The sequence below is a fragment of the Mixophyes fleayi genome, chromosome 1 (genome assembly GCF_038048845.1).
Source record: "Mixophyes fleayi isolate aMixFle1 chromosome 1, aMixFle1.hap1, whole genome shotgun sequence".
In the NCBI taxonomy this organism is placed as follows: Eukaryota; Metazoa; Chordata; class Amphibia; order Anura; family Limnodynastidae; genus Mixophyes; species Mixophyes fleayi.
In genome coordinates, this window is record NC_134402.1 from 153,953,508 (window position 1) to 153,971,907 (window position 18,400).

General features: G+C 36.8%; 1 protein-coding gene across 4 annotated transcripts in view; it reads left to right on the forward strand.

Annotated features, from left to right (window-relative positions):
- FAM13A (family with sequence similarity 13 member A) overlaps positions 1-17,873 on the forward strand; it is a 143,340-nt gene extending 125,467 nt beyond the window's left edge. For 3 of the 4 annotated variants that reach the window (XM_075201790.1, XM_075201808.1, XM_075201819.1), the window contains 5 exons: positions 1,105-1,200; positions 6,568-6,645; positions 10,069-10,265; positions 11,039-11,140; positions 12,271-17,873. In XM_075201790.1, the coding sequence (XP_075057891.1) occupies positions 1,105-1,200; positions 6,568-6,645; positions 10,069-10,265; positions 11,039-11,140; positions 12,271-12,394 (597 nt within the window). In that variant the 3' untranslated portion in view covers positions 12,395-17,873. The remainder of the gene's footprint in view (positions 1-1,104; positions 1,201-6,567; positions 6,646-10,068; positions 10,266-11,038; positions 11,141-12,270) is intronic. The other variant, XM_075201798.1, reaches the window with a different exon arrangement.
- The last annotated feature ends 527 nt before the right edge of the window (positions 17,874-18,400 follow it).

Genomic DNA, 18,400 nt, shown 5'->3' on the forward strand with positions numbered 1-18,400 from the left:
CAGTGGCTTGGGTCTCTTTTAGCAGCATTTTTGAGGGCTGTTGACTAGTCATCTAGATATGTTTACATATTTTGTTGTCTTTCTGTGTTAAGGATAACACATTCTGGACTCCCATTAAATTTAAATTAACTGCATTGGATTTAATATATTTTATAAATTTTGACTCCCAAGAATATAAAACAATGTGTATTGTGGAAAATTTGGTCAGTGCTGCTCAAAAGCACACTTCACTTGTGACCGAATAATGCACTGCTCAATTTACAACCAAAAACTGTATGAAATCACCTGTCTTAATTTAGGGGGTCTAATTGGGTTACATTTAGAAAAGTGTCCTCTGTTTGTTATGTTTGTTTGGTTTTTTTTTATGGTTTTTTTTAGGTGGGAGGTTAGGGGAGAGTGGTTGTGGCCTTATGTCGTGCCCATTTTTATATTTGCGGATTTAGGATTTTTCTGTGCACCACAATCAAATCTTGTGAAGTTGTAGTTTCAGTTCTACAAGTTTGTATTTTGTTTGTGTTATATTTTTAGAAATGTGAACACAGAGCAGATTTATTTAAAACAAAACAAATAAAAACAGTGACTACCATCTGCAAAGACTTGGTGCATAAGAAGTGTAATTACATATTGCCTGTATTCTTGTTCAAATGTTTCTGTCCAGCATTTATTTTTAGAAAGTGTCCTGTAGGTAGGCCTGGCATGCTGGGCAAATTGATATCACAACAACTGGAAAGTAACATCTAATTTGGAGGGTGTTTTGAAATCCTGTCTCTTATTCTATTTTTCTATTTTGTTTATTTGTCAATATTAATACATTTATTTGATTAGTTTTTTTGCCCTGACAGTAAGCTCTATATAGGGAACTAAATGAGTCTCTGCATTTATCATGTACATTCTATGGGGGGAATTCAATCGGTCATGTTACTCTCGAAAGTAATGATGCAATCCTTAACTTCTGCTTCTATATTCATAATTTAAAAACAGGCCGTGTTTGTGAATAATGTAATGCATAATATAATTTGGTGGCAAAATAACAAGGTCAATTAAAAATATATGCAACCATTATTCAAAGCAGTAACATTCAGACTTTTGTTTTGGGTTTTTCAGGTAACAAAGAGTGAGAGACAGGTGATGAAACCGTTTTATGACCGATACAGACTGTTTAAGCAGGTCCTCTATCGAGCAAACACCATACCTGTCATTGTAAGTTGAGCTTTCTGTTTGCATATCCTATTTAAGTAGCTGCTGGCAGCAGTAATTTATTTCTCTCTTAAAAGCATTCATTTTGACCTGCTGTTCCATTAGTGGAATAGTGTACTTAACATTACTGGTACATAAAGCAGCAATCCCATGAAAAAATAAGGTGTGGTGTGTTTTGTTTTATGTTGTTTTTTTTTTTTGGGGTTTTTTTTTTAAATCACTGTAGTTGGCTTTAAGAATCCTGGTAGTTACCAGTTTTCCTTGGATTGTTTATTCCGGCTGCTGTTAATGATTTATATTTCTGCACATGTCATGTGACTACAATGGCAATCACTATAACATGTCACAAAAATCACCCTCTGAGCCCTGTCTGCTCTGTGTACTGTTATATGACATGTTGAGACCTGTGAGCTTATGTTTGACTGGCAGTCATACTTTTGCACCCTCCAGAGAGATTTTAAAAAGGAAAACAAATATTTGTAGGAGATCAGCTAAAAATAGAATGCATGCTTAAAATAAATCTGTGGAATTGCTGCTTTAATATGAGTAGAGAAGTTGCAATAATGTTTCACAATTGGTAAATGAATAAACAATATTTGTTTTCAGCAGTGTATTCAGTTTCTATTAACTGTCAGCATTTCAGCACCCTAATTGGTGTGTTTATTGCACATATTATTTGTTTTGATAGAATTTTGTTATCAATGAATTCCTGGTTCGGTGATATGGTAAACAATTATGTGCAGTATATATTATGTATATTGTTACAATAGCTTCCATTGGTTTACATGAAAATCCAAGCTTTTATCATTCTGTAACAAAGTTTCCTTTCACAATTTCTTTTTACTTTGTGCAGAACATGCTTGCTTTTAGTTTTAGCCTGCTGAACATTTGTAAATCCTTTTTTATTTAATTTTTTACAATTCTATTGTGCTATATACAGCAAAGTTGGTTTTTGACATGTTCTTGCCTACCACAAGCATATTTGATTTTATTTATATTATTTAATAACTAGATATAGACATCCATTTTTTTCATATATGCCAACTGTGACTGGAGATCTATGAAACGAAACCTGTTGTTAAAGTTTGATTAAACACATGGTGACTTTGTTGTCCAAAATTACTGGTACTCTATCTACCACCACAGATGGCTGAAAATGTTTAATATCTTAAACGGTCCTGGTAAGAAACACCGACGCCTAATGATAGATAAACTGGAGGAATGGTCAAGAGAGTGGCAACTACCGTTTAATGCCACAAAATGCAAAATCATGCACTTGGGTCTCAAAAACCCAAAGGCTATATATCAATATAGTATTAACAGCACTATAATGCAAACTACTGAGGAGGAAAGGAATCTAGGAGTCACTATTTCAGGTGACTTATAGGCTGGTAAGCAATGTAACAAAGCAATGAGAAAGGCAAGTCGATGCTTGGTTGCATAGGGAGAGGAATCAGTAGCAGAAAGAAAGAAGTAATAACCACTGTATAGGTCATTGGTACGGCCTCATCTAGAATACTGTGTTCAATTCTGGAGACCATATCTCCAGAAGGATAGAAATACATTAGACACTGTACAAAAAAGGGCAACTAAAATGTTGCGTGGCCTACAGCACAAAACTTACCCAGAAAGACTAAAATATCTATAGTTCGGAGCAGAGAAGGGAACAGGGGACATGATAGAAACTTTCAAATATATCAAGGGTTTTAACAAGGTACAGGAGGGAAACAATCTTCAAAGGAAGAGAAGTATTAGAACACAAGGACATGCACTGACACTGGAGGGAAGTAGGTTCAGAGGTAGTGGATAAGTGGAATAGTCTCCCATCAGAGCTGCAATGTAAATATGCTTGGGATAGACATAAGGATTTCCTTACAAAGAGTAAAAGATCAAATAGAGTTTTAGGTTACCATAGGTTAAAAATTGGGCAGACTAGATGGGCCAAGCGGTTCTTATCTGCCATCAAATTCTATGTTAATGAATGGTTTTTCAGCTGGTCTTCCACTGACTGCACTGAAAAAGCCTCATGGGCTTTGGCCCTTTGGATTAAACACTGAATTGTTGGATCTCTGCAATTTGGTAACCGATCCTTCCACTAAACCCCTTTTCAGTGATCATGGTGAATAACCAGTTCTCAACATTTCTGGCCATCTTCTATATCTTCTGAAATAGATTTATATTACTTATATTATTATTATTATTATCATTTATTTGTTAGGCGCCACAAGGTTTCCGCAGCGCCGCACATAGTACAAACAGTAGACTATACAGGGTATAACAGTACAGAACAATAAACAAAAGTACCAGTACTTCAGAAACTCCAGGCAGGCAGATGCAATAGACACAGAGCAGAAGAATGGGTAAGGAGACAGGAGGGAAGAGGGCCCTGCTCAAGCGAGCTTACATCCTAAGGGAGGGTTAAACAGACCAGGCACAAGAGGAGCCAGTTGAGGGAATGGGAGAGAGGGGAGAATGAGTGGAGGAGATGGGGGTTAAGTGGATGGTTGGTAGGCTTTGAGAAAGAGGTGAGTTTTCATTGCACGTTTGAAGGAGCACAGAGTAGGAGAGAGGCGGATGGAGCGAGGGAGGTCATTCCAGTGAAGGGGGGCTGCACGGGAAAAGTCCTGGATTCTGGATATACTTAGCACTTGTGAAAACTGGGTAGTTGTCCTTATCTACAAGTGTTTCTATGAATATTGAGCAATCAATTCTTATCATTTTTGCAGAGCAGTATAAACAATTATGCTGGACAAAAATATAAAGAGCTTATTGGATTAATTACTGTGGGGATGTTTTTTTTTATACCACAGTTGTTTGTTGAATATTCTTTTGGTTTCATAACTGAATATACCTTTTTGTGTAAGCTCAATATGTTCCCAACATCTAAAACAATGATTTCCAGATATTCTTTCCATCTAGTCTGGTTTACATATAGAGTTGACATGTGATGCCCCATAGACAAAAAGCCCAAAACCCCACTATAGTAATTAGCCAGGATCATGATTCTTTTTTATATGCTGAATGTTAATAAATCTTATGTAGCATACAGAATAATAATGGATACTGAGAATCGCATTGCACACAGAAGTAGCACCGTGTAGATGATCAAAAACTTCAAGAGTAGAATTATTACAAATAGGTGTCCTTGGAATTTGCCAACATATGTATTTGTAATCATTTGAAATAACAAAAAAAAAAAGATGATATTATGGTAGCACAATTTGCTTGAACTGTTATACCATAGCTGCTGTTATAATACTCTCTGACAGGATGACTACCAAATGCATACATGATGCACTGTGGGTGTGTGTATGATAGATATATATATATATATATATATATATATATATATATATATATATATATATATATATATATATATATATATATAGATAGATATATTGCAAAAAATAATTATAATTAACTTGAAGTTATATTTTATATGAAATAACTGCTAATTCCAGTTGAGAGCTATGTATAAATATTACTGGTACCTATAAGAACCAATGATAATTAAGATAAGTTTAATTGTGTAGGAGGTCTTTTTTCTTAAGCTCTTCATATTTTCTGATAAGAAGGCCATTGAAGCATACTGCAGAGGAGTTTCTCTATAATAGCTCACAGTGAAGTCATTTTGTGGATTATTTTGACTTATATGATCAATTTGTTTCTCCACTTTAATTTTCTTCTTTCCCTCACCCCCTTCTTGGAGTAACTTATTTTATTACAAGACAGTAACCACACTTAACCGTACATAACTGCAATCCAGCACTGGCTCTAATCACTCTGCACAGCTTCTGGATTTAATGGAATCATGATAGAGCTTTACAGTACAGCCCAGTGGTGGGCAACAGGTGGCCGTTAGCCTTCACCTGCAAACCCCAGTTCTGCTCCCAGCATTGACTTATCCTCTGCTTTGTTATAAAGCAGAGAATAAGATTGAACAGGAGCAGCAAGAGTCTGTGTCACATGACCTGCTCTGCACTGCTGACAGGTCATTCAGCACAACCAATCAAGGAAGGAGGCGCAGAGTGTGCATGTATTCTACACCACATACTCTTCCTACTTTCTTCGCTCTGGCTGTGAAGATAAATATTAGATCTGGTATAGGTCTGAGTGGCATATGGGGGCATTTGAGGAGGTCTGAGTGGCATATGGGGGCATTTGAGGAGGTCTGAGTGGCATATGGGGGCATTTGAGGAGGTCGGAGTGGCATATGGGGGCATTTGAGGAGGTCCGAGTGGCATATGGTGGCATTTGCGGAGGTCCGAGTGGCATATGGTGGCATTTGCGGAGGTCCGAGTGGCATATGGTGCCATTTGCGAAGGTCCGAGTGGCATATGGTGGCATTTGCGGAGGTCCGAGTGGCACACGTGGGGCATGTGGTGAAGTTTGCGTGGGATCTGGGGGCTTGGTGGACTCTTAGTGCAGGTGTGGGTCTGAGGGCTTATGAGGATATTTTGGAGCAAATGGGAGGTCTGAGTAACGTGATGTAATTTTGGTACAAGTGGGGGAATTTTTGGATGAGTGATTAGTATTTTTTGGGGAATTTTTATTTTTATATTTTTTTCTCAATCTGTGCGTGTGCAGCCCTTTTGAAGGTTGGAGGGCCACACATGTGCCCCTTGAAGTATATCAGGTTGCCTGTCACTGATATAGCCCATAATAGTATGCTGTCATAGTATAGCATGCCATAATTGGTTATAGTTGACAGGAAATCACTGGGAAGACAGAATCTGGGAATTCTTTCATATGCGACCAGTAGAACATCTTATAAACAAGACTCTGGGGCTGTGCAGAGCAATCCGTGCTGGACTGCAGTTATAAGGTAAATATGCTTACACTCTTGTAGCAAAATAAGTTATCCTCTAAAGGGAAGTAAAGAAAACTCCATAACTCGGTAACCATGAATTAATTGTCCTATGTGTATATAAGAGAAATTGTGGGGTTTTTTCTTAATCGTGTTCACCAATACTATTTCTATTCTGTATAGTAAGTATGTCATGCAGTAATCAAAGCCCAAATACCAATGAACTTACACAAATAAAACATATTTTTATGCATGCAAATACAATAGTTATTAGCAAAACCAGACTTAACATAGAACTGTATTATTACGAACATATGTTTGAATTATAACTTTTGATATTGTCGATATCCACCACCTATTATTTCAATGTATATTTAAACACTGTTATATAAGAGTAGAGGGGCGTAATATTGTTCTGCTTGTCAGAGGTCTGTGAATGCTTAGCCTAGCATTTCTGCCAGTCCTGTTTGGCACAGTAGATGCAATAGCTGTTAAGTTGAGCTCGGGATGTTTTCAGAGAGGGATTCACAGTGTAACATACTTGTTAACACTCATCACAGGGATCCCCCTCGAGCAAGCGGAGAAGCCCTTTGCTGCAGCCAATAATCGAGGGTGAAACAGCATCCTTCTTCAAGGAGGTAAAGATAAGACTTCAGCTGCTAATGACAATAACTGCTAAATCTGCATCAAAATCCCACAAAGCAATCAACCCCTTAATACTGAGTGTTTTCTTGTATTTAGTGCCTTGACTCCTTGCGATGCTTCTCAAAAATCAGTAACTGCTTAAGCCCAGCTAGCTGTGTGCAAGCTTCCATACATTGTCCATCGCTCTGATTGCGTTGGCTTCTCTGCTTAATGTTCTAGATGATTTTCACAGCTTGTTCCTTTATTTTCCTGTGACTTTCCTTCTTGTTAATCTTGCACTGACATTTGCTAAAAAAAATATGATTTTCTCACTACATCGTATGTTATCATAATGCTCCCAGGGTCTTACAGGCTGTGGTAAATTACATGTATGTATAACAATCTTTTATATCTACATGCTGTGTGAGTGGGGAAAAATAACTTTTCAAAACTCATGTGGTATTATGTTATATAAATGTATTTACTTGGTCACTGAGCCATTCAGAGATTTCTTTAATGTACCTTTAAGAAATGCTTCTTTAAACAATCGATATATTCAGATATGGATTAAACAGCATTTATCTGCAGTTCTCTTCCAGCTACTCAGTCAGTACTGACACCTAGGTGACAGCGTAGGTGTCAGTACTGACTGTGGATCTGACTGTGTACAGACTGTAGGGGATCTGATCACTCGGGGTTGCAGAGTTCTTATCTCTGGAGTAAAATTGTACACACTTTACTGTAAAATATGTTTGTATTGAGTTGTTAACCCTTTGCAATATTCTCCCATTCGTTTTTGATTAAACTGTAGGTAAACAGACTTCCATTTACATAGTCTCTTGTGGTGTGATACATATGATCGACTATTACATGATTGACATTTATATTGTCAACACCATAATATACACAGGTTTGGAAAGTCGATAACAATGGCATTGACATTATTATGTTGACCGTTGTATTAGGTCGACAAGTCTTATGTAGACAGTATTATTAGGTCGACAATAATCTACCTGGCACTAACTATATAATACCGTCTACATTTCAATTGTCGACCTAATACTGTTGACTTTCTGAATGTCAACTAATTGAATGTCTAGCCATTGACCGCATGACGTCTCAAGTTTATAAGAGGCTTGTAATGTTAATATACATTTATGGGACAATTTGACATTCCATAATTAAAAAATCAGGTTAGTTCTTTTAGGGACCAGTAAAAAAATATATTTATTGGGTTTCAATGGGGAATGATATAAATGCTGCACAGAGCTGAACATTCTTAACTATGCTTATTTTACTATTCCCCACCACCTTTTGACCACGCCCACACTAATGGGCCAGCGTGTTAAACGCCCCTAGTAATCTGCATGTGATACAAGCACTGATCTTTAGCGTGAGATACAGCTCCATGTATAAACACAAGGAGTATATAATACACTGCCATACTCAGTATATAATAGAACTGTATACTAGGTGTAAATTACAAGCCCATAACCAGCATATAATACAGCCTCATTTCACTATTCCATACCATGTATAGGTTACAGACCAGTAGCCCCTCTACAGTACTGCCACCATACCATACCAAGCATATGTTGCAGCTTATTGCCCTGTGTCCAGTAAAGCCATAAAAACTGGACGCAGTAAGTTGGTGGCACTCTTTCGTTTTGTCCCTTCTTTTTCCGTGTGGTGCATTGTTTTCAAATTCAGTGATGTTTTAATGCAAAATGGAAGTTTCAGTAACTTCATATTGTCATGAACAGGTCCAATAAATTTCAATAATATAAAACAAACTCCCCGTGTATATCATACTAGTCGTTTTTTGTTTTTTTCTTGTTCAAGATATTATTTTTTTTTAGTCTCCATCACGCTTTTGGGAAGGCAATTTAAACAACTTTTTGTGGACTTTGTAGTTGCGACTCCATTTGATCCTAACAATCTGTCCCACCACCTGTGCACTTCTTGCTTTTTTTTGCATTTCAAACTGACTGTAATGCAAGAAGTCCTATTATTGTGTTGCACTGCAGTCCGATGAATTATCCTAAAATGCTTTATTTTATTAATAAACATAAAAAAATCCACTTATTGCTGCATTTCAAATATGAGAGCAGTGAAATGAGTATAGTTAATGTTGAACAAAGTAAAGAAATGCATATTTCTTTATTATATATTAATACATTTCTATTACAAATGCACTTTCCCTCCAATAAATATTTTATAGAGGCTTGGATTATTAACCATTCAGAGGAGGTAAAGATTATTACCCATAATTATTTTTGCTCTATATATATTTTTTTTATTTCGTATAATCATCCAATGTTTTAGGATAATTGATTGGTCTGCCCTGTACCACAATATGTCTTGCTTTCTGTGCATTTCATTGGATAATTGCTAGGCTGTGAGTATTAGCACCTCCCTTACTATATAGTATAAGACTGGTATTGTCCTAGGTAGTAACAATTACACTTGTCCTATAAGAGCAATGTCAGATGGACACTACAGAGCACCAGGAAACTGTGGTTTTCCAACACTGATATAGTCCATCAGCTGATCATAAAAACTGAATGGTGAACCATGTTACTCCGTTTTATTATAGCGGTCCTGTAGTCAGAACAGAGAATTCAGCACTGCCCCATTCACTGTCATGATAAACTGAGTGTATTGATTGTACTATGTTTAGCTTGTCAGAAAATCATAGTGTTATTAAGCACCTGTCTGACGCTGTCCTAAGGCAATGACTCTTCACTGCCGTCCTCATAGACGTGAAACGTTTAGAGAAAATCACTCATTAATGGATACACTCGTGCTCCAGGTCGGAGTTGTGAAATCAGACAATGTTCATAAGTCCCAAGGACCTATGCTGAGAAATACTGCGATAAAGCATGGGAGATTGTGTGTGTTAATTATGTTTAGGCATTGTTCATTCCCTGAGTACATTTGCATATTCTTTCTAAATGTTTTTTATTGTCTAATCAGGCAGATGTGAGCATTGGTGACAGCTGGAGCATGCGTATCCAAGAATGGAAGCATCTTCAGGATGATATTTCATTCAAGTCCATCAGTTACATGTTTTAGGCATGTTATTTAAATAAACTGCACTTAAGGGACCCTTTTAGCCAAGCTAAGGTTCCCATGGCCAATACTGTACGCAATATATGTGTTGTATAAATTTGAGAGTGCTGTCCTTCTTTTCTGCAATTGCATTTTTATTTATTGATTTAGAAATGAGAAGAACAGAACATTTTGCCATGTAAAGAATCATAGCTTTAACTGTGTTTTACTAACCACGTGTTGGTATTTTGGCAACATTTACTAATTGATTTGTAGTGGTTTTTCACATCTTCTTGCATATCCCCGAGACCTTCACAACTGGGTTTATTTTACATGTGTATTATGTGACCCTAAAACATTTTTCCCCCTGGCTGTGGTGTATGCAGGAAGAAGAAGAAGGGTCAGAAGATGATAGCAACGTGAACACTGATTTTGCTGTAACCATGAAGCCAGATTTCACTGTACGAAGCTTCTTGGATCAACTTGAGGATGAAGCAGATGGCTTTGTTTCTCCAGTAGATGACAAGACCCCATCAAAGAGCAGCCAAGACCTTGGACTTGGCAATATTCATTCTGCATCAGTGTATGTTGGATCTTGTTACAACATTTCTACATCTTAATGCTAAAAGTTTCATTCCATTTGAAATGCTGCACTAAATTGGACTTTATTTTTTACTTATTCATGTTTCTTACTGCAAATTATCATTGCTCTTCTTTTTCACTCCTCTTTGATTCTTTGCCCCACCATTTATTTCTGCTCTAATGTAAAGGCATTTATCAGTGTACACTACAGTACAGTGCCTGATGCAGCATATAATGCAGGAATTTGGTTTTCACCTTGTGATGTTATCTGGTTAATAGCACATTCCTTTACACTTATGTTGACTATTAGTTTTACTATACACATGTTAACTGCATATCCATTTTTATTAAAGGCTGGTTCAGATTTTAAAAAACTTTGCCATTGTTTATCAAAGAAACAAACCTTTCAAACAATTTCCCCAATCCATAACCATTGTGAGGAGAGAACATATGCGCATGATTAAAACTGATAAATTAAGCCTGAAATGTGTCAAGGACCTAGTAGATCTAGGTCCAGCTCTGTCATACATCCAAAAAAATGTTATATCCATTTATATTTGACTATATTTAAATAAATTAAAAATACTATTGTTATAATTTTGCTGTAAGTATGGAACTTGCCCATTGTAATCATCACCTCATTAAGTAACCACTGTAGAAAGAACCATGATTGCTGCCCAATGCCAGTACATGGCTTGTTGTACAAGATGTAGCTAGGGAGTAAGTGATTTTTGCTTGACCTAATTTGGTCTTTACTGTATTCCCTTTTTATAGGCCAGAACTCCTAGAACAACTTCAGGAAGCGAGGGAAGAGAAAAAGAGGATCAGAAAAAAGCTTAGAGATTTTGAAGACAATTTTTTTAGACAAAATGGAAGGTGAGTGAATATGATGTAAGCAGGTCAATTCAGTAGGTATTTTATTCAAAGATGATGTCCTTTATTGTGCATTACATCATTAATGCTGACACTTTAACAACTTGTTTTTACCTATACGTATTTAGAGCAGACATCATGTTCATTTTAATCAGTGTCTCTGTAATGTGTAGGTTTCAGGCTTCTATGTCATCTGTCACTACAGTACTTTGTTTATGTGCAGAGGGATCAGAGCAACCGACTCTTTCTAGCCCAGCTCAGATTTGCAAAGGTTTGTGGATATGCTCCAATAAAAAAAAATGACATATCTATGACATAACTAGTTATCGGAATTTGAGAAGACGTTGTCACCATGGAGGCTAGCTTAGGATTCCATTTCCAGCACTGGCTCTTTAAGGAACCACTAAATCTTGCATACATGTTATTTAGATAAGAGAACTTCTGTTAATCACAAATTTATATGTACAAGTTTCTGGAGCTTATAAGTACTGTAGATATTTGAGCGATTGTGAGAAGGTATATTTTGCTATATACAGCAGACTACCCGATGGTAATTCCGTTAAAGGACAATGCAGTCACTGTCTTGGCCTCCTTTATCCAACAATGGCAGATAACTGCACTTCAAATGTAAATAGAATTCCAAATTTCCATGTTTCTGTCAGACGTGTACTTTTATATTTGTAGTTATAAGTAGCTTTTTTTATTTTAGCTTTTAGTTGCCCTTTATTGGGTTTGCCAGGAGGGAACTTTGTCCTTGCTCACTCACTTTGGTATTTGATATCCCATTGTCGACTTATCTCCTTGTACCTGTCCCATCTCCCCCAAGCCCTCTCCTTTTTATTGTTTTGTTTTACTTGTTTAAGGTGAAATTTTCTTCATAATAACCCTCTATAGAATGTGAGAAAAAATAAAAGCACAGAGTTATTAAAGAGAGAGAAAGATGTTTTGTACTTGTTAGATTTAAATTTACTATAATGTTTTGCTGGGTGGGTGTTCTAGTTATATAGCAGAATGTTGTACACTAGGGATGTTTGATATGTACTTCCTTTGGGGCAAGATTATATGCCTTTGTCCAGTTAAAATGATTAAGGACAAAAAAAAGCAAACTTTGTTGTTTTTTTTTACCTCCACAGAACTGTTCAAAAAGAAGACCGCAGTCCTATGGCGGAAGAATACAGTGAATATAAGCATATGAAAGCTAAACTACGGCTGCTGGAGGTCCTAATCAGCAAACGAGGCTCTTCACAGACGGTTTAATGATCTAGAACAGCTTTTATCCCAAAACTTACACTTGGAGTGAACAGATGGCCAATGAGGAGCTCAGCATCCTGAACGTGTCTTGTTTGGCCCATAAAACAATGCTCCAATTAATGGAAATTGACAATTTCTCAATTGCACATGCTGGCTTTAGAATCAACATCAACTTTAATTTTGCTTGACTGGATTTACCACGAACAGACATTTTCTTGCTCTATTTCTGGTACACTCCAAGTTAACGGTACAAATAAGAGCAAAAACTTTATAACTGGAGTCAGAATACATGGCCCAAAATGGAAGATGGGAGGTTTGGGTCCACTTTTTATCCTCCTCACTACTATTTTGTGAACCAGAACTACACACCTACCGTGGTCCATGATCTCCCTATGGTGATTACATACTGGTTCAGTTTCACTTCTCAACCCACTACAAAGGACATGAACTTGGGTGGGGGGGGGGGGGGGCTTGTCTACCACCTTATTCTATGAAACTTGCAGGTATGTGTTCCGAGTAGAAATACTGAAATACATACCCAGGACAACTTATTACCTCATTTCAACACTACTTGGTTATTCATCAGAGACGCTTGTTGTCATTTGTGACATCTGGATGGACAACCTTGCATTAGATCCTCTTGGAACCATATCTTCAAGTTGCAAAAGGAGCAAGCCAGGAAGTTTGAGCAGTCTGACATGTTTAGACAAGCAGTTCCTACTTAACCCAATCCATGCAAATTGTATTGGGGTCTGATGGACAGTTTTTACTGAATGATTTAATTTTTTTTCTTTCTTTTTACTCATTAGCGATATTATCGGTTAATGGATGACATGATTCAGTTGATTTGTCTTTGGAGTTACAAGTGTACAAGCTCTTTTTCTGCAGCATGCACTTTCTTCCTTATAATATGACTATAATTTATAATGCTACCAATATCTCCAGTAAGACTACATGTTTTAACCAAACGTCTGTGGTTCTTCAATATATACTGATGTGGCTTTATTTCCCTATCTCATTACATTTCATGTTGTCCTGTAAAATCACCATGGCTCATTTTACCCAGTGGTGGTGGTAGGAGAATAGTGTTGGTATCTTTCCTCTGCAGCAGATTGCTATAACCCCTTCTATCCAGCAGTTTCTGCAATGTCACAAGGAGCTTGACAATATTTTTCTAGTTCTACCATCCTTAATCTTTACACTGTGGACTATACCAAAAAGACTGCTCCATAAGAAGCTTTAATAACTCATAGTACACATGTAAAAATGATTACAATTTGTGTATGGCATATCTGCAGTGAATATGATCCAGGGTATTAATGCAGCAATGTTATCTAATGCCATTACTTACTATTATACTTTTACACAGCCACACTTTGTACAATGGATATAAGTGTCACAGTGTTGGTAAATTAAGCTGTGTAAACACAAACCATGCCTGGGAAAGGAAAAGAGAGTAAAATGTTAGTTTATTTCAGCAGTTAATGTGTTTTCCTTTACTTGGTACCATTCTTGGGGGCTGTCTGAGGCAATTGCCTGCTTCCTCGCTGACTTACAATGTGAAGCATTATGACAGAAGGGGTTTTAGTGGGCAGTGAACTTGCTGAGGAGAAAAAAAAAACAGACACACGGTACATTTTGAAGCTACACCCTCTCCAATAACTTTTGTTCAGTCATTTTTCCAACTAAATTTTTGTTAGGATTGCTTCAATCATCCTAAAAGTTGACAAAATCCTGTGACGATTTTTAGATAAATAATAAATCCAGTTTGGATACAGAAGATTTTGAAATAAAAATGGAGTTCTTTAAAATGTGTGTCCTTTTTGTAAAGAGAAGTATTTTTCTTAAATGATTTTGTTTATGAATTCTGCACTCAAAACTAAAACTAGTTTTGTTTTATTTTATTGGTCTGACAACACAGTTTTATGTCAAAACGAAAAAAAATACATTTATTATAAAAACTTTTTTCATATTGGTCCTCTGAATGGCCGAACTGGAGAGGCATTGTCAGACTGGACAATTCTAATTACTTAATTGTATTGTCGTTTTAAGGTCCATTAACAATTCATTTTAATGATCAGTTACTTTACATTTATAGAAATAGGACAAATTCAATGGAAGAATCTGTCTACCAAAATATGATATTATTAATTTGGGTTTTGCCACCTGCTTAGAAATAGCATCCATGGTATATTTGCATTAAGACAGTGCCACATCTTTCCAGTATAATAATATATTTGTGGCAAGTACACAATGTCCTGTGAGGAAAATGGTGTATGAAGTAAAAATCCATTTTTCTTTTAAAAATTGGATTTATTTCTGAGTAGACACCCACTGTCTCCTAATAATGTAACTGCTATGGGGGGCTTAAACCTTGGAATACATTTTTTTTTTTTAATTGAGTTATGGAACCAAAGTTTGCATTTTTTAGATATAAAGATGTGAGCTTGATATACCATGCTATATTATAGTTTTATAATTTGAGATAGATACATTTTTGCTTAATAGCAAGGGGTCATTGTTTTGACAATTGCATGTGTTGTCCATAAATGCTGGTTTCCAGCATTTTATTTATCCCCCTCTCAATTAATATGCATTACAATGTTATATCTCCAGCCTAATAATTATTTTTCATACAACTAGTTATTTACAGCAAGCGACAGAGCCAGCTTGTCTCCATGGTAACCGCTTGCAGAGCCGGAGGAGTGGAGGAGCTGGCTCTGCACTCCCCAGGCTCTATAACCTGTATGAATAGATAAGTGTGCAGAAATCATAAAGAAGGGTGCCTTGTAGCAAGACTTTGGTATAGAAGCCTACTTCCTTATATACTTTTGTTCTTAGTTTGGTTGGTTCAGACTAAGAAGATATAAATAGTCTCTTGAAAATGATTATTTTTTTAATTCTCATTTTCTGTGGTATGCCCAAAATGATAAATTGATTACTCTTTGAAATACCAAATATATTTTACTTTATACCTAAAAATTAGAAGACTTGTAACAGCAATAAAATGTACTTAATTGTAGATAGATTGAGGACGGTTGGTTTTGATTTATTGGACACAACAGAATTTGGTGTGTAGTTTTATAAAGCAAATCTCAGGCCTAGTCTTATCACTGTGTGTTTGAGTAGACTGTGTCAGACTGGAGTATGAAGGGCCCCTCTCCAACCATCTCCTCCCCCTCCATTATACCCCATGTATGCAGCACAGACCAATGTCTAGTTTGAGAGGAGGAGGTCAGGAGGACGTGTGACATAGGGTAGGGGCTCACCAGGGATTTTCTCAGTATCTCGGTGGGCCAGTCCAATAGTGAATGTAGATGATATACACAAACACACTGATCAGTGCCAGACAATCTTAAAAACACTGAATGGGAGGTTTTTTACTCAGACTGATGTCTGTTAAAGACCGAATTGTTCTGTTTATGCATAAATGTATAGTGTTAGGAAAGGTTTCTAAAGATATTTGCACTTAATTTTAGCTTAAGACATAAAAAAATAATAATTTTTCAAGTATTAATACCATTACATAAAAAATAGAAATAATTTTGACAAAATATTATATTTACTAGTTTTAAGTATTTAAGAATCCATAATGAACATTGAGAAAGTCTCAAAATGCACCTTTATTCATTTTCCTGTCTCCTTTATTGGCTTAAAAAATATCTTTCAGGAATCTTTGTTTCTAGAGGTGTGAAGGTAATGATCATGTGGTCCAGCTAACTTGCACTAATGGATACAGGACACAATATAGCCTGTATTATACTAGGACTACTCTGGTGACGTGTCTGGTCGCACTATAACTTGTGATTGACGCTTTCTGTAGTTCTATAACCAAATGCCCTAAATGGGACCAACTACAGCACATATGTCCAACTGTCAGACACATGTTCAACAACAGCAAGTCTAGCCAGATACAGAAAATCTGACAATTAGCGTGGTATGCTTACCAAGTTAGTCTAGCCCTTACAAGCCCCATCTTTTGCTGCATTTTCTGTCATTGGGCCAGTCTCACTCTGTTGTCTTGTCCATGTGCTTGCTTAACTTCTGAACCTAGAAGATAATCAAGCTGATCTGTAAGATAATTAAGAAAGCAGCAATACTGGGGTAAATATATTTGATACTGCTATATTTGTTTTTCCCTCCCTTGACGCCACTCTTTTGTAAAGGAGAGTAGATGCACAAAAACACAGACATTCAGTATGTAGTTCATATTGTCAATTCATTTAAGAATGCTTTCAAAGATATCAGCTAAACAATGAACTGTAATGTTATATACATACAGTGCAAACTGAATAGTACCATGCTTCAAATGTTGTAACTATTTGTTTTGACCATTTCTAGCGTGAGAGGAACTCTTGACGGTCAATGTGGCAGGTAGGAATGTTGATGGTGTAGAGGTGTCTGAATCCTACACTAGTTTGTTGCATGTGTGTGCTACTAGGGGGCAAGGAATATAAGGAGTTGTACACTTGTATCACAGGCACTATGCATTTTTTTTTCTATTTTAAGAGAGAAACTAAATTCTATTTAGACTAAGCTTTTGGATAATACATTGGTTCCCATCCATACCCATTTACATCAATGTGAATCCTATTACCATGCAGTTATTTCTTCATAGGTTTTTCATTATTGGGTAAGTATGACCGGTTTAACCTAAAGAAGAATTCCATTGTGGCTACATTTTCCCCATAAAGAACCATGACAGGATACTGTGTTTGAGATATGTACGGTTCAATAAATACACCCACTGGCACCTCTTGTGGTAACCTGTTCCTGGCTGACAAGCTTGGAGATGAACTACAGGCTGGATTGTTGTTGTTGGAGATGATTGGACAATCTACAGCACCTTCTAGTGCCTGGAGTTCACTTAGTTGTCCCAACTGTCAGTCTGGGAGTAGTAATGGCTACAGGCACCAGAGTAGGCGAGTACAAGCTGATCAATGCATGTACCAGGAATATGAACGGTGCTAGTGGAGTTGGGGTAATTGGGAAAATGTAGCTCATAGGTAAAGGCCCTCTTTAATTTACTTACAGCATGGAGATTTCAAGGAAAGTATCCTGAATAGAAACAATTGTGCTGTGATATTTCCATCTCATCCACTACAGTATACTGTGCAGGCAGAACTAAATCTGATGGTTTATATATGCTTTATTTGTAATATACATGTAATGTGCTTGGATTTTTATACATATACAAACTGCAGTGGATCGGAAATGTTTTGCAAATCCAAATAGCAGCAAGTGGTGATTTTAAAGCTTCATTGAGAAAAAAAAATAAGACCGCCATTAACAATTATATATGTTGCACAAATGTAAAATGCTCTTATGTATGTTCTGGATCTTCAAGTTCCATGCTCATAGTATTTTAAATCTGTTTTGTATGGAATGGATAGACTTGTCTTTTTGTATGTGCATCAAAATAAAGACTTAAGTGTACATTTTTGTATTTTGTATAAAAAATAAAAGCTATTTTTGAATGCAAAAAGCAGAGATTATCTGTGAATTGTTGGAATACATAAATGTAAATCAATTTTAAGAATGTATTGTCCTTATAATGTAGCATAAGGAAACCAGTAGAGGCAAACATGTAGTAAAGGTTCATCAGAAAGTTGCTTGACATAATTATTAGCCTTAATACAGCAACAACATTGTACTCAATACTGTGCAAACAGGAATGTATGTTTATTCATATCGGCGAGGGGAGCTTAGCTTACTCTACATCCTGACTCCACTAAGTCTGGGCTGCGAGATTTAATCTTTGACTCCTTTGCCCAATGTACTTCCAGTATCACTGCTCCAGGGCCTACCTCCCCTCTCCAAACCAAAATCACCTCCAGAGTGTGGGTGGCCAGATCCCGGGGCAGTAGTCTCCCTGCTGTTGCTGCTGGAGTCCTCCGGGCTTCATTGTGGTGCTTTGCCACTGTAGTGCAGCTGCCAGATGTGACTACAGTGGGGTGGCTACAACTTGGTTCAGAGACAGCTCTTGCAGCCCCTCCACTGGCTCACCTGTCT